This window comes from Sprattus sprattus (genome assembly GCF_963457725.1).
Source record: "Sprattus sprattus genome assembly, chromosome: 18".
Taxonomy (NCBI): Eukaryota; Metazoa; Chordata; class Actinopteri; order Clupeiformes; family Clupeidae; genus Sprattus; species Sprattus sprattus.
In genome coordinates this window covers 8,574,994-8,595,737 of record NC_137916.1, presented here as the reverse complement: position 1 = coordinate 8,595,737, position 20,744 = coordinate 8,574,994, and the positions used below count along the sequence as shown (strand labels likewise).

The following is a 20,744-nucleotide window of genomic DNA, read 5'->3' as shown; positions in this document are numbered from 1 at the left end:
CTAGACTTCGTCTGAATTGAGCTTGAAACTTCAAAGTTCTATTTGCTTGAAGAACTATTTATTTCTAAACGGGACTCATGAAACGGCAACTAAATCATTAAAAAGAGGTATGTTGAAGGAATGTCTTCTATCGTTTTTGGCAAGTAACCGTATAATAAGCGGGATAATGTATTGTCCGTCGGTCATTCTCCAAAAATAATTCCCTTCAGGACGAAACAACACCCTCCGCTGCGCGTCGGGGTGTTATTTGCCCCGTCGGGAATTATTTTTGGAGAATGACCTCCGGACAATACATTATCCCTTACATACACAAGAAGAAGAAAGAAAAGCCTTTATTGTCATTGTATTCGCATACAACGAAATTTGGAGTCATATGTGAGCAGCTATACCCAAGGGCGTCAGTTTGTTTTTAGAAATGGTGGGGACAATAACCATAAGCTTGAGTGTGGTTTAAAAAGTGCTGGGTACCCTAATGTAAGCTATTCATTCATTCAACATTGCATTACAATATGCTCTGAAGTGTATTGTCAGGTGTTGAAAATCCCATTCGAACAATAAAAGTTGAAAACCACAGATTGTGTTTTGGCTTGTTTTGCAAAACGGCGTTGGACACACCAGGATATTGGCTCGGGATATGTAATACTAACACACATAGGACAAAGAACAGTGTTGGCAACTTAAAACTTCTCTTGACATCAACAAAGTTTACCAGACAAACAATGTCAGACTGGAAAGGCACTTGCCTGTAATCTGACATGACCTGGCCCTCCTATTTCAGAACTCATGGTGGTTGGGTCTCTGTTATGACAGTCACTTTCCAACTTTGCAATACAAATCCATTTTCCTGAGGCAGGTGCATTCAAGAGAAAAAAAATGTTGACTCCCATCTACCTCACAGTTGGGTGCGAGTCTCCAGACCACTTCATCAAAATAATTTCTTTAGGGTTTAGATTGTCACGCACTCACTCATATTCACTTGTTTCATACCACGAGTGATCTGACAACTATCACAAAATGTCAAAAGTATTGACTAAATCAGGGGTGGGCAATTCATTTCCCCAAGGGGCCACATGCGATAGTGGGACTGTTGTGGAGGGCCGGACCAATAGGCTGAACTCAATTCAGCATTAAAAATTAGCATGTTCTTGCAGTATTAAAGGTGTGCCCAGACGACCAATACACATGGCACACACACGAGAGCAAGCTTGCAATGCAATAGTATGTATACAAATTAATAGTAATATACATTTTTATCGTTTAACGTTTGATTCCTATTTTACCATTGACCTCTGCAGGCCGGTCAGGGACAGCCAAGGGGCTGCAAATGGCCCTGGGGCCGCACTTTGCCTAGGTCTGGACTAAACCATGTAGTATCCCATGTGAAATTCTGTAAAATCCCTAAAAAAAATTATTTTATGTGGTGCCATCAAGGCACTTGCCAGAACCCAAGGCCTGAAAGATTAATAGAGAGTCCAGCACACAATCACAAAACCTCCTGTTTCGGTGTGACTTAAGGAAAAAGACACAATCACACAATGTTTCACAATTTCAGTGCACGACTTCTTTTTATTTTGATCTGTGGTTTGTGTAAACCAAACACAAACATGACAGGATCTCACGACTGCGTGGTTGTTTTTCTTGTTGATGATGGCAGTATTCACCAAACTTTCAGTAAAGAACCATTCAAGTCAGAAGATCCTATTTAAAAAATATGCAGTGCAGCTTGACTTAGCATTAAATTAACATGAAACATATCATTCCAGCACGACCATTTGAATAAAAAAAAAAAAATATCCCCACATGCCTACAAATTCACCTATAAAATGGGATTTCAGTCATGGGCGTATTATAGCTGAAAAAAGGCCAGCATTTTTATTACAAGTGCAACCTTTCCCTCTCTTTAAATTAAAAATACTCCCTGGTTGTCTGCAATGAGACTCTTACAAGCAACTCCAGACATTAGGAAGAGGGGAAAAAATCCATCAGAGCAGGACAAGACAGACACAGACTGGCAAGGTGACGGCTCTATGAGGTGGAAGAACTTTTGCAGCAGGTAGAAGAGACACACATTCAACCAGAAAGCGAAGTGTGTTTGAAACTGAGAAATACATGTGTGTGAGGATGGAAGCAGTCATCTGAAGAAGAAATGTGTATGTGTGTTTGTGCATGCGCCGCACACTGCACTGTTGTGCCCCTTCACATGGCTTTCACTTTGATCTGCTTCATCTTCATCTGCTTCTTCTCCAGCTTCTTTTGATCACGGCGCTGGGAAGCCTCCTGATGGAGGGATAAGAGAGAGAGAGAGAGAGAGAGAGAGAGTCATTCACATGAGGGGTTTTCATTCACTGCATTTAGATTCATTTCTTGTCCTAAATGAAGTTCAAAACAACTGCAAATTCAACCTGCCTCAAAGACTTTCTAGTTGTTTGTTTGCAGCTGATGATGATGATGCTACAGTCTCAGACAGAAAGAAAGCACTAGGCCTTATGGGCATCATTAGTATGGGACATGGAGTCATAGGACAAGAGAAGGGCAGAAGAGGACAAAAACCAGCTCAGACTATTTGAGACTCCCAAACACGTATGAAGGTCCTACACACCCACCCCGACAGACAGACAGAGAGACAGACAGACAGACACACACACACCTCCATGCGGCGCTGTCTCTCAGGATCCTCCTCGCTCATGATCCTCTCCTTCTCAGCCCGCTTCTTCTCCTCCCGGCGCGTCTGAGCAGCCTCTTGCCTCTGGGCGTGGGTCTGCTTCAGGAAGTTCTCCTCAACACGAGCGCGGTTCTTATCAGCCTTCTGCTTCCCCTGCATATGGAAGTGAAGCTATTAGTTTTCCATCACAAATTATTAAGTAAAAGAAATTCATTCTCAGACTTAAGGAAAGGACTAACTTGCATACGGATGGAGGCCTATTGTAAGGCACCAATGTAATACTATTTCAAACAGATATATTATTGGGATAGGTAATTGAGACCAAGCAAAACATACCGCACAGGATTGCCAAAGTCCATATTGTCCTTTTATCATTACGTGCATTAGCACCTAGCATGTCATTTCAATTACATTTTAGCCTTTCTAGTTTTCATTTTCAGTTCAACCATTTTAAGACTATTAGACTTTGAGTGTGTGATTATCCATGAGGTGCATGTGTGTGTGTGTGTGTGTGTGTTTGTTGGCCACTCACCTCCCTGTTCAAGCGGAGTTTCTTGATCTTATCAACGCTGTAGATCACCATGTTCATCAGAGGCAGCAGGTTTTCCATGTCTTTGGGAGATGTGTTACCCATCCCAGGCACTGCACACAGAGACACACCCACACACACACACACACATACATACATTTCAGCCTATGACGAAAATGTTCAAAGACTTAGTGTTTGTGGATTTTTATGGCGTGTGTGTAAGACAAGATTCTTACCGTTAAATGTAAACAGCAGCGTCTTCTTTGTGTCGGGCAGCTTTAAGGGCTGACCATCTCTGAAAGACAACGTTTGGGCAGCGGTCAGACAACAGTCTCACAACGTTTTGGCAGTAGTCAGACAACAGTCTCACAATGTTCATCCGAAAAAATTGCTAGTGATGCTTAGCATATGACAGCAAGTTAGAGATCACATACTCTTGCATAACTTTTGGACCAGAAAATTGGTCCGAGAAATGGATGGACTCGATCTTTTCGGCATGGTTGGTGATATAATGCACCATCTGAAAGAATGACAAGAAGAGTGGTAAGCGTACAGGAAGAAAGGGACCTTAACAAGAGCACACACAACACACACACACACACACACACACACACACACACACACACACACACACACTCTTCAAATAACCAACAATAGTCACTCAGTAACTACACCTTGCGTTCACCACCACAAATCAACTGGCTTCTTCTTGAGCTCTCACTTTGCACTTGCTTCACTCACCTTGCTGTCCATCAGGCCATCCGTGACTTCGCCCATCTCGGTGAGGATGGTTAGGTATTCGGGGACGCCGTACTTCGCCCCCGATTTGGGCTTGTCACTGCAGAACTCGCTCTGAGGGAGGAGACAACAGGGGAGAATGAGACACAGTAGCCCCCCACCCCCCCTGACAGACACATGCACAGACGTACAACACATGAGCCATGAGCTAAACTCGCTCTTTAACCCCTTGGCCACCTTCCTCAGGCTCAGCAACACGGCTGTAAGTGACGCCTGTCCCTTCAGCCAACAAATCCCTGCAGAACTAAATGGAACTGCTCTCTACACAGCTCTCGTTGTCAACAACGCTCATGTGCACAAATAACCTCCATTAAGTCATTTATCCAAAGCGACGTTCAAACGGGAGAAGTACAATCAAGCTCCTGTTTTGGGACTCTTACCAGGTCCTGCATCTCCTTCTGCATGCGAGCCATGGCCTTCTTGGTGCCCAGGGCGAAGACAAACGTGTCCATGTCATCTTCATTTAGCGTCACTTTGATTTGCTGAAGACAAACACAAAAGGCTTACTGAGAAATTGTTGCTTTGACTTACAGAAAACTCAAAATTAGATGACCACTCGTTTTCCTTTGTCTTTGATTTGTGTATGGGAATGTGTTCACTTACTACTTGGTCACAGACTGGTCTCATCATCCTGGCCAGAACATTGAGCAGGTCCTGCCTCTTCAGGAACTGGTGGAGAGCAGACATACATACATTCAGCTATGACTGAAGGAACCATTAACCCCTCCCAAGGTCACTTATTAACCTAACTAAAGCCATCCAAGGACAGAACAATGACATACATTCCCGTTCTCCAAGATAAGAGAAACAGGTCAAACAAGTTTGTGGCACGTTTGTTGAGGTTAAGACATTAAAATGTTCCTTTTCCCATAATTTTTCAATTTTGGCCATTACAAAGCACGCACGCACCCACACGCACACACCTTGAGCTGGATGAGCATGCCTTCACAGCACACACGGCCAGAGCACCAGAGATTGTAGATGTGCTCATTCTCCTGGTTGAGCTTCCCCGTGCTGGTGGCCTCCTTATTGGTACCGTCATCACCTGCAGGCAGAGTTACCGCCATCAGAACTGAAACTCTACGCATATTTTACAGTACAGCTCAATCTAGTCTCAAGTCCAACATCATTACAATAAAAGCTTCTTGATTATAACGAAGGGATGTGATTCAGAGAAGTGGAATGAGGGCAGGTAGATATCAAAGGGTGAAAGGAAGAGTGAACACAGAAGAAATGGAGAATGGAGTGGAAAGCGGAGTAAATAAATGCAGAGGCGAGAATGAGAGGAGTGCAAAAAAAAAAGTGAGGAAAAGAAAAGAAGTGAGAGGAGTGGAGAAGAGAAGAAGCTCCCTCTCACCGACGAGGGCGAAGTTGCTCTCCAGGAGCTCCCGGTGCGAGTTGAACCACGCCTGCGCCAGGCGGCTGTTCTTGTTCTTGCCGATGATGTAGTTCATGATGTAGGCCAGCAGGCCCGTCACCATCAGGATCTCCATGTAGTAGCTCTCCCAGCTGTTCTGCAGGTGGGCTGGAACCTAAAGACCGTGACGGAGAGAACCACCAACACGCTCATGATCATGTCTACGGGTCCTCGGGTGGGTCAATCACAAGGTCAGGACAGGTGTTGCAGAGTTTAAGGTGTGTGTGTGTGTGTGTGTGTGTGAGTGTGTGTATAAGCAGGAGGTACACGAGGTTGCGAGGATGGACAGAGAATTCCCTACCTCTCTCAGGATGAGGGTGTTGTCTTTGAAAGAGGGATTCGTCTTGGTCTCGTAACCCTCAAACTCTTCGTTGTCATACTTGCTGTAACTGTCCTGATCCTGCAGGAGCAAAGAGGAATCAGACATAAGTGAATGCTCATCAAACTTGTACTACTAACCAACCTACTGATATATGATAAGAGACTTTTGATATGCCTAGATGCAACAGCATCAAGGCATGCTTAGACAGCCTTTTCTTTAAGCTTCTAGAGCATTGCAGTAGTTCCACAAAGTAACTGCACCAAAGGGGTCATCTACATATTCTGGTTTGTAACAGACCACATCCTCAGCTAGGTTTGAGCTACATTTCCCAGTGCTACCCTATTACATACACCCATGCACAAACCAGTCCCAAACACATACGCTTTGCCTCTCACTCACTTGAGTGTCCCCATCGTAGAACTCGTCCTGGCCGTCCTCCGTCTCCACCGTGGCCTCGTCATCATCCTCTTCGTCTGCGGGCACTGAAGGCACCGCCCGTGGAGGGGGCGGGGCCGTCTCCTTTTCCGTTTCCATTCCCTGGTCCTCGCTCACATCCTCGAACTCAGCAAAGTCATTGTCGTCAAACTCGGCTAGGTCCTCACCGTCGTCAAAGTCGTCATTGTAGCGACCCCTAGTGGCCGGCAGAGCCAGCAGCAGCAGGAGCGCTGGCACTACGAGCAGCATCACACTCCTCATGGTTCGGTCTGCAAAAAGAGAGCAAAACATGGACGATACACTCAGCCTCTAAGGACAAAGTCATAAGCATGCGCTAATCACATATTTTTCGGAAATATTCAGACAGGCTCAACGCAGGACTAGTATGTGGTCCCTGAGGGTATGTGCAGCACAAACAGTCACAACACACAGTCTAATCACAATACAAATACAGTAAGCACAGCAGTGAACAATCCCTCTAGGTCAGAAGACTAAATCAATGTATTCTATTTGGAAACATAGAAATACTTTATTTTTCTGATCTGCTGTTAAAATGTATCCACAATGGAGAACAACTCGGAAGCCCTGTAGAGGAGATTAAGATTCAAACTGGTTTGATCCAACAGCTAAGCAACTGCTTACGACGTGACACCTGCATACTGGCTTGCATCACTAAAAAAAACGCCACATGGGGGGTGCAGTTGTACTTTTCCTCTTTGAATATCTCTGATAGTCATGATCAATATTTTCGAAACATGGGCAATATGCACAGTCAGAGACAGTATGGGATCACAAAGGTCTTGCCCGAAAATCTGTGAACCACATTAATAATATCAACATTAAAGTAAATGTTAAAAATAACGTTTTAACAGTGGATATTGTCAACCATTCTCTTGTGTGTAGAGGCTCAGGAGGACTTTAGAATAGGGATAAACCAACAGTAACACGTTTCGTGTTTCATTAACAGGTGGTTTCGACTAATCGCAACTGTCCCACTTGAAGTGTCTTGGGGCAACTGGCCAAATAAAGCTCATTAGTTTGGGTAGTTTATAAGCAGACAAGCTAGGGTCCGTCACCGGCATAGACAGAACTAATCGCTTTATCTGAAGCTTAATATTGTTCCAGCTCCAAGTTGCCTGACATGAAGAAAGTCAAGAAACACACATGACCTTAACAGCTGTCATGCGTCATAACCCCGTTAATAAAATATTAATCTAGATGGTTAAATCAATCTGTTTTAATTGTGCAAAAGCCAGGTCTTGTGACAGGCGTGACAGACACAGGTCGAGTAGCTAGCTAAAGTCATGCCGATACCAGGCTAACTCCACAGCCTAGCTAGAATAACACGGGTTAACACCGTCAAAAAACATCCTGGTAGCGTGTATTTCAAGCCACATCGACCGTATATGACCTGAAGTCACTTATCGGTCTTCAAAAAGGACAACTCATGGAATTGCGTCTAACAAAACGCCTGCTAGTTAGGACATTTAGCTGACTACTTACTGTTGACAGTAACCAGGTTAGCATTTAGACCCATCCCCCACATAATGTATGGAAGAAATGCTAGCCTGCTACCTCAGCCCTTCATTAGCATACGAGTTCCTAAGTAGCTTACAAGTATGACAAGTCAGCATGTCATTTATATTCACTGTCAAAAAAATAAATAGATTTCTAAAAATGTGTTTGTACCATGTAGGGCACATGATATTACCTTGTTAAACAGTTTCTTGTGATCCTCGAGGAAGCACGTCCAGGAGCTTCCTCAAATACTTAGCACTGGTTTTAGACCCTAGCTTATATTTAGCTACGTGCTAGCACTCCCTAAGCAATGCATTTCAGGGTGTGTGAAACCAGCTACAACAAGTTCCATTTAAAGGGGCCAGGGTTGCAAATGCTGTACATGTTTGGCCTCTGGTTTGGCACAAGCAAAAGTATGTGCCATATTGGCGACACCAGAGACATTCAATGACTTTGGCGACAAAGAAAATCTAACTTTTTAATGTAACTCATTGCGGGTACAACGATGACTTATTTACATTAATATTGTAAGTGTCCAGCTCTGGGACTCACGCCAATCACCTTAGAGGTTATAACACCTTGCTCTAGAAGTCGCGCAAGAGAATCATTAACAAGGCCCCAGCAGTTAATACCAATGCAAGCTGCAATTAGCTGGGTACATTTAAATTATCTGGTGGGTTTCACTTTAAGGGAATAGTTTCCCTTTAAGTGGTGAAATGAAAATCTTTTAACTATCCACACTGCTTACTCTCTTCAGGACCAGTATTGTCGCCGCATTCACATACTAGAAAGTGGGAAGGCTTGCTGAAGCAATCCGAGAAATCCAAGAAGAGAAAGTCAGGGGGGTTAAAAAAAACAATGGACGTCGGTGGGACACGGCCGATTTTTATCAGATAGTCAAGTCTTATAGCGAGGATTCGGGTAGTAACATTGTTGTGCATCCTGTCAGCAACCCTTAACAGTCGAAGTCCGAGTACTGCAGGTTTATGCTAACGAAACTCGTTCGTTTCTTTGTTTGACGCTAACACATCGCGCAGCTAGCAGGTACGAATAACGTTATACTGACCAACGTTATCCAGCAGAGCTAATATTTTGCAGGTGATATGACATGACTTAGTCAACGCATTACTTAGTTTGGGACGTTATTTTTTTTAAACGTTGGTAATACATCGTGTTCAACTGGTACTTTTAGGTTTCCATTTAGTTTAGTATAACGTTATAGAACTTTATATGGCGAGGGAAATGTCGCTTCACGGGAAGCGAAAAGAAATTTACAAATACGAGGCGCCATGGACAGTGTACGCTATGAACTGGAGTGTACGGCCCGACAAGCGGTTTCGTCTGGCGCTCGGAAGCTTTGTGGAGGAATACAACAACAAGGTAGGATATGCATTTTTGTCGTTATGGCATTGCGCTTCATAGTCTCTCCAGTTCGTCGTAACGTAATGTTAAAATCTTTTGACTTTTGTCTCTGTCCTAGGTTCTGTTACTGTCCCAATTCTTCCGGTCTATGTATCTAATGTATTGTGCTCAACCGCTGTATTAATAGCATAAGAAAGTGGGTTAAGCTCTGTTTTTTTTTTACAGCATAGCTGAGCTCGGTGCTTAAGTGTCAATCAGCTGAAACTTGCTGCAAAATGTAGTGCGTATGTTGTGGTTAAGAATTCGTATTTTATTACAAACTGCTCTTTGGGATAGTAACCCTTCCAAATGATTGAAGAGCTCACAAAACTGAACATCCCAAGTCAATTGACAGCATGAAAATGTTCAATGGTTTTTGAATGTATTTGTGCGTCTGTGTTGGCGATGACAGGTGCAGGTGGTGGGCCTGGAGGAGGAGAGCTCTGAGTTCATCTGCAGAAACACGTTTGACCACCCTTACCCCACCACCAAGATCATGTGGATTCCAGACACCAAGGGCATGTACCCCGACCTCCTTGCCACTAGTGGGGACTACCTGCGCATCTGGAGGGTAAGCAGTTCAGATGTACATCAAATGCCTTCATTGGTCAACTCTGAGCGTGAATCAAAGAGAATCTTTCTGTTATGTACAGGTCAGTGACACAGACACACGTCTGGAGTGCCTATTGAACAACAACAAGAACTCCGACTTCTGTGCACCACTTACGTCTTTCGACTGGAATGAAGTGGATCCTAATCTACTGGGTGAGAAAGCGTCTAGCTTTTCTGCCAGGAGTTCACAAAAAAGAGACATGGAATATTGTGAAGTTAATATTATTCTTTGGCTCCATTTTTGTTTGTGTTCTGACTGGTTGTAGTGAAAGGGTATGTGAATGTATTGATGTGCCCCTTTTTCTCTGTGTGTGTGTGTGTGTGTGTGTGTGTGTGTGTGTGTGTGTGGAGCTTCGGGTGGAGCTGATTGTTACTGTGTTTGTTCCACACCCAGGCACCTCCAGTATCGACACCACCTGCACCATCTGGGGGCTGGAGACAGGTCAGGTGCTGGGCCGGGTGAACCTGGTGTCTGGCCACGTGAAGACACAACTCATCGCTCATGACAAAGAGGTGAGCAGATTTGACAGACCGACACAGTGTCGGTGTGAATCTATACTAAGTTGGGCAGCCCCACTTATGTCGGTTGACTCGTCTACCTGTAGAGAATATGTGCCACTGACCTGAAGTTTCTCCGTCAACTGTCGATCTTTCTTTTAATCGTATTATCTGACGAAGGCACTTTTGATAAGGCATTTGCGGCATCTGGACCCAGCATCACACCTGCAATTTTTTTCAAAGCGGGTAGGATGAGCGTCTCCGCTATTGTGTGTGGTTTTTTCTGCTTTGCAATAAGCTCCGCTAGGATATAACTTGCCTCCGTAGCCTTATCAGACACTTTAACACAATCCAACAAACGGTCTTGCTGCCTTTGGTTCAGATCCCTCACTCGTTTAAAGAAGGCCAGGTTTCTCTCAACATGAAAGGGATGTTTGGTTTCCAAGTGCCTCTTCAGTTTACTTGGCACCATGTTAGCATTAGCCAACTTCACCCGACAGATGACGCACTCGGGATGGGGGACGTTGACATCCCCGGTCCAGCTGAACCCACTAGACAGGTAGCTTTCGTGAATCTGTCTACTGACAGTCTTTCTTTTCTTCTCTTTAGTTGGTTCTTCTACGCTGACTATCTGTGGGTTGCTCCTCACAATAAAGTGATCCATTTTTGTCTTTGTTAATGACGTTTGAGCAAAATTAGCTTACCGCAAGCCGTTATTGTTGTTTGACAAGACATTCTAAGGTAACATTCTTTGTGTGTTGTGGCTCCCGCTGTGCGCGAGAGCTGTTCGAACGCGCCGCCAAGCTCATTTACTTGTACGCTGTATGTGCCACCAAGGCTGATATTATGTTACAAATCTTACTGGCGCTAAGCCATCAATTCTGATATTTTATTGCAAAATTTGTATGGCTGTCACAAAATCCCACGGCACACCTGGCCGTGCCTCACGACACACCAGTGTGCCACGGCACACCGTTTGGGAACCATTGATCTATAGAATACAGCAAATACAGACAAACACAGCAGGCTGTAGATTAATTGTAGTTTCCACATGAACATGATGGCCATCTTGGCGAGGAGTAGTTGTTCCTGACTGACTTCCTTTCCAATTTCTACTGATGCAAAGAAGAGAACAAGGTCTTGCACCATCTTGTGGACTTTGGAAGCAATGTTAACAGACTAGGCATATGTACGAAAATAAAATTTAAATCCTAATATTAATGAAATAAATATCGCAATACTTTGTGACGCTGTATCAATACAATATCTTGCAGACAAATGACGTGACATTTAATAGACTTTATATAAAGCAACATACAGTACAGATACCCAAAGGCCATTCCAACCAGTATGTGAGCTCCTGGTATATCTGACCCCTGAGCTTGATTATGTCAGCACCTTGCTTTACCACGTCATCTACACCAACACTAATGTGCTTCATTGACGTTTCTTTCTCTTCCTCCTCCTCTGCAGGTGTATGACATCGCTTTCAGTCGCGCGGGCGGAGGCAGGGACATGTTTGCGTCGGTGGGGGCGGACGGCTCGGTGCGGATGTTCGACCTGCGGCACCTGGAGCACAGCACCATCATCTACGAGGACCCCCAACACCACCCGCTGCTACGCCTCTGCTGGAACAAGCAGGACCCCAACTACCTCGCCACCATGGCCATGGACGGCATGGAGGTCTGCTCCCACTCCCACTCCTTTCCACCCTCTAGCGTCCGTCTCTCCCTCACCAGGGTCAACCCTGCGTCTGTGCCCTGTAGCCTCTTTTCTAAACAAGTTTCCACTAGGCCTTATTGTACTTCTGTGCTTACCCCCTTCTTTACATCACATTAGATTTTATTTGGCATTTGTTTATTCATTAAATCTAAAGCGACTTACAACTGAGAAACAACTGTGAGGCTACAGTAAATGGCAGAATGTCTCACTTTTTCCACTCTCCCACTCTCCCGCACTTCTCCCCAAGGTGGTGATTTTGGACGTGCGTGTGCCATGCACGCCCGTCGCTCGGCTCAACAACCACCGCGCGTGTGTCAACGGCATCGCCTGGGCACCGCACTCCTCCTGCCACATCTGCACAGCAGGTGAGAGACTAGTACAAACAGACGCACGTGTGTGCGTGGGCAGAAGAGAGACACGTGCCTCAACACACGTGTCTCTCAAGCCCTGACCTGAAAACCACAGACCACAGTGTTACACCGCTCACACAGAAAGTGTCATGCCTACCATACAAATACAGCTTTGCAGACACACTCACTCTCACTTACACAGAATTCTCTAGGGCATTTTCAGCATATCTGCTTGCAATATCAATGGCAGTTATAAGTCAGATACCTTACTGGGACGCATACACACCATTTTCAGCTAGATCCCTGGCAGCACTCACAGCACTCTTGTGCAGTCCAGCTCAACTCCTCTGCACCACCACACAGCTTGACACCAGCCCCGAGAGGGTACGTTTGTGCTGTAGACCCCCCCTACGGTTGTCTTTACCACGCGTCCCGTCTCTTTCACCCTCACTGTAGCGGACGATCACCAGGCGTTAATCTGGGATATCCAGCAGATGCCCCGGGCCATCGAGGACCCCATCCTGGCCTACACGGCCGAGGGAGAGATCAACAACGTGCAGTGGGCCTCCACCCAGCCCGACTGGATCGCCATCTGCTACAACAACTGCCTGGAGATCCTACGGGTATAAGGCCGCCTCACAGATGGAGGGATGTGAAGGGGAGGAAACAAGTGGGAAAGATGGGGGTTGTGTGTGTGTGAGGGGGGTGGGGTGGGGGGGTGCTGGATGATGGTTGGGGGTGGTCTGAATGTTGAAGCTGGAGACGTGAGGTGTAGGAGAACTGAAGAAGCAGAATGTCTTTGAGCCCTGGGGCTGCAGTGGTTACGGGGCTTAAGAGTGACAGTGATCTTAGAGGGCGTCTGGAAGGTGCTCTGAATGTTTTTGACTGGAGTGAAGCCTGCTGCTTAGTAACCAAGGAGACAGGCTGAACACAACTTAACTGTGTGTGTGCACATGTGTGTGTGTGTGTTTATGTGTGTATGTTTGTGTGTTTGTGGATGGGGGTGTCTATATGTGTGTACACCATTACACCAGTCTAAATAATTCATCCGGACTTTTGGACATTCAGATTGTTCCTGTACAGTATTTTGTGACCATCCAGGTCTCCGGGAAGGCGTAATGGGAAGCGACTGAAATATTTTGAACCTGAAGAAAGTAAATCTGCAAGCAACAAAACTCAAACAAACAACACAAAGCTGGCATATTCTTATGACCATAATGTCTTCAGTTCAGATCAGTAATCTTCATACTTTAAAAAGCCTCACACCCCTGTTTGTTAGTAGTGTATTTTAATTTAATTTTTTAAATGAACGATCGGAGGAGACCCACTGATCATGAGAATGGGTCTTCTAGGACAGGACTATATGGTAGATCAAATCTCTCCAAGAAAAGAAAAGGACTGGAGTAGTACTTCTGAGGGTGATGTCTTAAATGCTCCAATTTTAGTTTTCTTTCCCCTCAAAGCAGTTACATCATGTTCAAAACACTTTCACCAGGACAGTTATGATGGCACATTGTGGATAATGACTGCACACAACCTGTATTCAAAATGTCTTCTTTCCAAAAGGAGGATGAGACTGTACCATCCTCCTCTTCTCTTCTAATGACTGTATAGCCTTTCTCTGCTGTGCTTTATTTTTTTATTTTAATATCTGGTCCTTTGCATGTTGAAAACAAAGAGGGAGATTGTGTATATACATAGAAATATTATGTACTCAGTCAGGTTGTATTTGGTTTAGTGCGTTATATAGATATAGTTTGTCTGGTTTTGTCGCTAGTCGTGATGGTTTGAAATCCTGATGGACGGAATTCTCCGACCTTCCAGTCGTCTGGAAATCCTGAGCTTTTCATCCTGATGTGGCCACATGTGTAATATCTATATCATTTTGCAAATAGTGTGATTAGTGAAGGATTTGTGTAGTTTGAAGCAGTGACTGAGTTTTGTATTTTAATAAACAATTTTTTTGTTTTATGTGGTTGTCTTGAGTTGTGTCAATATGCAACAGTTGCAGTGTGAAGAACAGAATGTTTGTCTCCATTGACAGTTCGAGCTCCGAAGCCTGAATTCTTAATTGGATTAATATGATTGATAAATGGATGTTTGTAAATTATTATTGTGTTTATACATTATAATCAGTGCCTATACACTATCTTTGCCTTCTTTTTGATGGTTCTGTCACGTTGAATCATGCTACCAGTTACACTGTTCCTAGCTAGGAACATGATTTGTAGTGCAAATTCAGATCATTTCATTTTTGGCGAAGTTAAAACACATCCTTCAATCACATTTTTAACAAAACACAACAGCAGAAATGACACCAGAAGCTTTCATATATTTGTATTTACCTTTTTCACTACTGTGTATTATAAATAAAATGTATCTAAAAAGGGAAACAATAATGATTGTGTACTTTAGGAAACCTTTACGTACATGTAAAAGTTATAACCTTGGATACATTCACCAGCTCTTGGACTGTCTGTGATGTCCTTCTGGCACTTCCAAAGTGATTGGCAGCCACTGTCCACCACTGCTGTCAAGTCTTGCGAGCTCCAGAACAGCAAGTATCCACCCACTATGGGTGCAGTATCTGTCACGTGAGGCATCTCACACATTTGTTTATCAGGCATACACGTTTTAAAAAACAATGTGAAACGATCCATGTAAGTAAACAATCAACTCACCATGAGTGAATTATTTAACACAAATATATAAATACATATATGTATATAAACACACACACACGTTATGAGTGTAATCTACAAGGGGAGTTTTTGGTATGCAACTTCACTGGGGCAAAGCATATTCACCCATTCACATAGTCCCAATATCTTAACTGATACACACACACACACATGATCCATGTCTATATGATGGTTTTATGTGACGTTACAGGCGTTTTGCTACAAAAGTGATCTAAACATGGAAAGGGGAGCCTGTGCTGCAACAAGAAAGAGTGTAATGTCTTGAGAACCCTAGCAGAGATGAGATTGTCAATGAACCGTCTCTCAAGACTCAAAAAGCAGCACCTGAAATACTGTTATGGCTTTTCTTCTGGTTACAACTGCGATCAGTCTGAGATGAAGAAGTACAACTACCCCATCTTTGAGTAAATACAGAACAGTTAAAGTATATAATTTACTTTGACCAACAGTGACAGCCACAAAGACACAACGTAGTCAATAATCATATCAGTAATTAGCTCGAGCTCAAACTTTCATTCAACACAAGCCACATATGTTGACCAAAACAGCTTTACATCCAACAAACTAATTATGGCCATGTCAGTGAGCAATCCCCCCCCCCCCCCCATCTGAAGCTGACCCCTGAACTGCTAACGTTCATATAGGACAGCCATTTTGTTTGCTGTTGTGTGTATGGGTACACACATGGTTGAAATATTGCAGCACAAATCACTTGTCCATTTCACTGAAGCTGCCGTGCTCCATGTTAAATAACAAAATGTCCAGAATGCTTGTGCAAAAATACAGCTGGCACAAACTGGAGGAAAGTGCTACATTATTCAGAATCTCTATTCAAAGTGAGGGCCAGTTTGATTTGAGATATTCATTATTTTCCATAAATAGATAGAATAAAAACATTAGGTCCCTGATCAAAGTGGGCTCCTTTGTTTGCTTGTGCATAATGCGTTATCCTTTGGCAGTGTGGCAGCTGGTACATTCTCACTTGATGTGGTTGGTTTCCATGAAGAACCATTAGAAATATTACTGCTGTAAACTGTTAAAACAGAAATATTGTCAGTTCATAAGGATTTATTATCAATTTTCTAAAAGGATAATGAATCAAATATTTATGTACATTTTTATCATTTGGTGGTCCAAATTATTGTGGGTAATATTCAGAGAGAGGAATGTACTGAATCATTCTCCAGTGTCAACCTCCCAACTGGACAGTAGAACATGCTGGTCTTTTGAAGTTTCATATGGATTAAATGTGAAAAAGTATGCATGTTTTTGTCTCTCTCTCGCTCTGTGTGTGTGTGTGTGTGTGTGTGTGTGTGTGTGTGTGTGTGAGTGTGTGTGTGTGTGTGTGTGTGTGTGTGTGTGTGTGTGTCTGATGAGGCTTTAGGGTCTTTTGTCTGTCAGTAGATGGAGCAGGAGGTGCCGTATGGATTTGGCAGTCTCTGTTGGAGTGAAGGAGGAACATTGAAATAGTGAGAGACCCAGACAGTGCTGTGGCTGTTTCATCTGTGTCTGAGCAGCCTGTAGAGGGCTCTGTGCTGTTTGCTGAGAGGACGATTGCAGGAGTACAGGGTTGGGAGGGTCGTGTAATGGACGGGCCGGAGGGCTTCTAGCTGGCAGGAAGGACGGGGTCAGAGACGTGCCGCTGGATCTCAGCGGGGCTGCTGGGCGCCTCCAGGCTGTCGGGGAGAGAGGGGAAACGCAGGCTCCCGCACAGCAGTCCAGAGAGCTGGGGGGGCTGGGAAGGGTCATCCGAGACCTGGGGTTGGAGCAGGGTTGGGGGCGGAGGCTGAGGCTGCGGCTGCGGCGGGTGCGCAGTGAGACTGGGCTGCTTCTCCATCTCTGGGGACGTGGACATAGTCTCGTCGGAGGCCACGGTCAGGTGGATGCCGCTGGAGAGTGAGTCTGATGACCTGTGCTGGAAGTTGTCTGATTCAGGGACCTGTGGAGGAGAGGATGACAGAGGGACAAAGACACACAGAAGGGAGAGAAACTCAAGAAGTCAGCTGAACGCCCAGTAACATGCCAGCAGACATGCCACTAAAGACACTGGCACAGTAACATGCCAGCAGACATGCCACTAAAGACACTGGCATAGAAACGGAAGATGCCATGCAAATAAATGTTACTACCCCCTCTCCCTTCCATATATGCACAGCAGATTCTGAAATTCATAATGAAAATATATCTTAAACATAGCACAAACATAGTGTGCATTAATAAATAATAACCTTTGTCATTTTTGTATATAAAACTGACTATTGCTTGTTGAGAAACATCTTATCTGAACTACCATGACTTATTCAACGTAGTATACATTGTAATATCTATCAGGTTGGCTGCGTAGTATATATATAGTAATACATGGTAATATCTATCAGGTTGGCTGTGTAGTATATATATAGTAATACATGGTAATATCAATCAGGTTGGCTGTGTAGTATATAGTAATATATAGTAATATATATCAGGTTGGCTGTGTAGTATATATATAGTAATATCTATCAGGTTGACACCCTTACCTTGATGGGGGATGCCACGTCGTTGATCTGGATGGGAGGGGGGATGGGGGGGTTGGCAGTGTGCAGCACCTGGGTGCCACTGGAGGTGTAGAGGGTGGAGGGAGGCGGCGGGGGGGACACGGCGCTGTAGGCGGGCGGCACTGGCGCCATCTGCCTCTGGAGCAGCTGCAGGATGACGTTGATGTCCGCCGTCATCCGCGTCTCCAACCTGCAGTGGGAGGGAATGGGAGGGACGGGGGAGGGGATTGAACATTTTCATTTGCCATGGGCATGCTCTGGATTCTATACAGGTTCAGTAGGTTTCCATATTCTATTGTTCTTAATGCTCTCTTCCTCTCACTCCTCACTTTTGTCTGTAAACCTGCTGACTCAGTTTGGCCTTTTTGTGTGTATCATCAGCCATGATGACAACTCATCCCGTTTCTCCTTCGTATCCAGGCAGAACCGCATGGGCACTGCCATACTACCGACCACCTCCTTTGCCTTTGCCGCTCACAGACCTCATCCTCCCAGCTTTGTCCTTCATTCTCCCTTTCCACTGATCACATTTGATCATCTCTCTCCTATTTAAGAAATATTATATATATTTAAGTAATCTCCCCTTCTTCCACCTGTTCTCCCTTTCCCTGTGGCCAACCTAACTAGTACTCTACTGTGTGTGTGTGTGTGTGTGTGTGTGTGTGTGTGTGTGTGTGTGTGTGTGTGTGTGTGTGTATGTTTGTGTGTCTGACCTGTTCAGCTGGGACTGCAGCAGCTCTAGGCGGGCCTGCAGCTCGTTTGGCCTCTCCTCGGGGCAGGTGTGTGGGACGTAGGCCGCCCTCACAGAAGCCGAGCGACGCTGATGGCTCTCTGAGAACTGACTGGCCCGCCGGTCCGGCCAGTAGTTGTACAGCCCTGACACATTCAAAGGAGCCGCTGGAGAGACAGAGACAGGGAGAGAGGGAGAGAGAGAGAGAGGGGGAGAGAGAGATGTGGGGGGAAATAGAGAGAGAGATACTTTAGATGCAAAAAAACATTAAGAACCTTTGTAAAACACCCAATCCAATCCAAACACAAATAGATAGAGAGAAAAGAATATAGGATTCAAATGAAATGACCATGGATGCTATTTAAACTACCAAAGCGGCAGCAAACAAAATGTTTTTGGAAACAGGAAACTTTGATTTTCATTGATGTAGACTAGCTCATGAGTGCTAGGCATAAATGACACGATGAAGAGGGGTGAAGACAGGAAGACGTGCTTATCGCACAGAGGTGCTTGCAAACGTGCACATTCTGCTCTGTGATGAGTGCAGTGGCAAACATAAAAATGCAGATATGCACCGGCTGTTTTCAGTTGAGCAGCTGCACCTCTGTGCATTAGGTCTGAGGGATGCATCTCTGTGCATTAGGTCTGAGGGATGCATCTCTGTGCATTAGGTCTGAGGGATGCATCTCTGTGCATTAGGTCTGAGGGATGTATGCACCAGTGCTAGGGTTCCATCTTTTGCAAAGATTAGATGTGTTAGACGAAGGCTAAGGTTCCGGCGCATTGACCGGGCAAGAAGAAAAAATCTTGTTTTGTCACAACATCTTCCAGTAGTCCTACCACCCCAAACAAGCCCACCACACCACGCAACAGTACTCTCAAGCACTTACAGTAATACTTTATTTAACACAGAATGAGGGGAAACAGAGAAAAAAAGAGAATAGCATAACCTGGGACAAGATCTCTCTCTCTCTCTCTCTCTCTTGCTTACATACACACACACATGCACATACTTCCAAACACACATTCTCCATGTCACTCTCTCTCCGACAGACACACACACACACATACACACACATGCACATACTTCCAAACACACATTCTCCATGTCACTCTCTCTCCGACAGACACACATACACACACACATGCACATACTTCCAAACACACATTCTTCCTGTCACTCGCTCTCCCACAGACATACACACACACACACACGTACCCATGTAGGGGTGCGTACCCACGCTCTGGGCGGTGCTGTTGGGAGGCAGCAGGTTGACCACGGCGGGCTGGTAATCCCGGGCCTCAGCGTTGGCGGTGGCAGTGGGGTAGAGCTCGGCCCGGCCGGCCCCCAGCACCTTCAGGTCCTCCTCGCTGGAGAGGGACGGCGCGCTGCCACTGCTACACAGCTCGTCCCAGGGAGCACGGGGCAGCGCCCCCCGGTGGTTCCCTACGGCCGCACACGACTGGTCTGGGTACGAGTCATCCCTGTCCATTCCATCTGAGAAAGGTGGAAAGAGGGAGAGAAACAGAGAGAGAAAGAAGGAGAGAGAGTGACGCAAAGAGTAGGTGAGAAAAAACAATGCCACTGAACACTCATAACTAGAGTGAATCCCTTGTCACAACTGTGCCAATGATTTCAGAGTATCCTATATATTTTATATTGACTATAAATTATTTCTCCAAAACCACATCTGAACCAAGAGCATAGATACTGGCATCCCCAGAGTGTAAATGCACTCACCAGGCCGGTTGCGTCGGTGCAGGGAGTTTCTCCGGCGTCTGGGTCGGTGGTAGCAAGAGTCTGACTCCTCACTGGGGGTTGGCTGCATAATTCTGTCTACCTGATACACACCAGCTTCAGTAACTCATACACGTACATCTCACAACACATCACCAACCTCACTAACCTACTGGGTCTCTCAGAACACTCCAGATGACTACATTCTTGATTGTGTCCTTAATACTTATACACACCGAACAGTATACACACACAGATATGCCAACACACTGCATAGTTTAGTGAAACCAACATCTGAAATGAGGATGCATGTGTGTGTGTGTGTGTGTGTGTGTGTGTGTGTGTGTGTGTGTGTGTGTGTGTGTGTGTGTGTGTGTGTGCGACTCACATCTCTGAGGTTGAAGGTGATCTCCAGGTTGGTCCAAAAGGTGTCAGAGAAGTCAGGGTACATGTCCAGCACCTCCAGCAGGTCATCCCGCAGGATTTTGTGCAGGTCGCAGTAAGTCAGCGCTCGCACATCCGCATTAGACTTCCCCGGCCTGCCATAGAGACTAATGGGTTCCCCAAAGATATCATTCTTACCTACAGAGGGGGAGATGTGAAAAAGAAGGATCGAGAAAGAGAGGGGGGGAAGGAGAAGGGGAGGACAAAAAAGAGAGTGAGTAAGGAAAGAAAAGAAGATTGATTGCAAAAGAGATGCAAGGCGACATACAGAAGTACGGAAGGATAGAAAGGGAGGAGAGAAAGAAGAGGATGCAGGGGATTGAAATAAA

At 45.1% G+C, this 20,744-nt stretch overlaps 3 protein-coding genes across 4 annotated transcripts in view; 1 reads left to right on the top strand and 2 right to left on the bottom strand.

Annotated features, from left to right (window-relative positions):
- Positions 1-1,547: 1,547 nt before the first annotated feature.
- ccdc47 (coiled-coil domain containing 47) lies at positions 1,548-7,950 on the bottom strand. Its single transcript, XM_080857140.1, has 13 exons — positions 7,875-7,950; positions 6,128-6,432; positions 5,708-5,806; positions 5,347-5,521; positions 4,913-5,034; positions 4,593-4,658; positions 4,370-4,471; positions 3,933-4,043; positions 3,626-3,711; positions 3,428-3,486; positions 3,195-3,304; positions 2,648-2,815; positions 1,548-2,277 (listed from the first exon to the last, which is right to left on the bottom strand). The coding sequence occupies exons 2-13, from the start codon at positions 6,422-6,424 to the stop codon at positions 2,197-2,199; spliced, it is 1,476 nt and encodes a 491-aa protein (XP_080713266.1). The 5' UTR covers positions 6,425-6,432; positions 7,875-7,950; the 3' UTR covers positions 1,548-2,196.
- A 546-nt stretch (positions 7,951-8,496) lies between these two features.
- Positions 8,497-12,941, top strand: dcaf7 (ddb1 and cul4 associated factor 7). Of its 2 annotated transcripts, none has more exons than XM_080855941.1 (7): positions 8,497-9,061; positions 9,495-9,653; positions 9,736-9,847; positions 10,089-10,207; positions 11,666-11,875; positions 12,162-12,279; positions 12,721-12,941. In XM_080855941.1, the coding sequence occupies exons 1-7, from the start codon at positions 8,912-8,914 to the stop codon at positions 12,891-12,893; spliced, it is 1,041 nt and encodes a 346-aa protein (XP_080712067.1). In that variant the 5' UTR covers positions 8,497-8,911; the 3' UTR covers positions 12,894-12,941. The 2 variants fall into 2 exon arrangements, with proteins under 2 accessions (XP_080712067.1, XP_080712066.1); XM_080855940.1 differs by having other exon boundaries at positions 12,718-12,941.
- A 3,631-nt stretch (positions 12,942-16,572) lies between these two features.
- kcnh6a (potassium voltage-gated channel, subfamily H (eag-related), member 6a) overlaps positions 16,573-20,744 on the bottom strand; it is a gene marked incomplete at both ends in the record, with an annotated part of 34,377 nt that continues 30,205 nt past the window's right edge. The window contains 6 exons of the mRNA XM_080856364.1: positions 16,573-16,905; positions 17,486-17,693; positions 18,217-18,400; positions 19,453-19,731; positions 19,975-20,074; positions 20,360-20,553. Coding sequence (XP_080712490.1) covers positions 16,573-16,905; positions 17,486-17,693; positions 18,217-18,400; positions 19,453-19,731; positions 19,975-20,074; positions 20,360-20,553 — 1,298 coding nt within the window. The remainder of the gene's footprint in view (positions 16,906-17,485; positions 17,694-18,216; positions 18,401-19,452; positions 19,732-19,974; positions 20,075-20,359; positions 20,554-20,744) is intronic.

Excerpts from the sequence above, each read along its gene's own strand:
- dcaf7 (XM_080855940.1), top strand. The coding sequence starts at position 8,912 with ATGGCGAGGGAAATGTCGCTTCACGGGAAGCGAAAAGAAATTTACAAA. Across the intron at positions 9,848-10,088 it reads AGTGGATCCTAATCTACTGG|GCACCTCCAGTATCGACACC; the intron begins GTGAGAAAGCGT and ends TTCCACACCCAG. Across the intron at positions 12,280-12,717 it reads CTGCCACATCTGCACAGCAG|TAGCGGACGATCACCAGGCG; the intron begins GTGAGAGACTAG and ends TCACCCTCACTG.
- ccdc47 (XM_080857140.1), bottom strand. The coding sequence starts at position 6,424 with ATGAGGAGTGTGATGCTGCTCGTAGTGCCAGCGCTCCTGCTGCTGCTG. Across the intron at positions 4,659-4,912 it reads GCATGCTCATCCAGCTCAAG|TTCCTGAAGAGGCAGGACCT; the intron begins GTGTGTGCGTGT and ends GCTCTCCACCAG. Across the intron at positions 3,712-3,932 it reads ATGGCCTGATGGACAGCAAG|ATGGTGCATTATATCACCAA; the intron begins GTGAGTGAAGCA and ends TCATTCTTTCAG.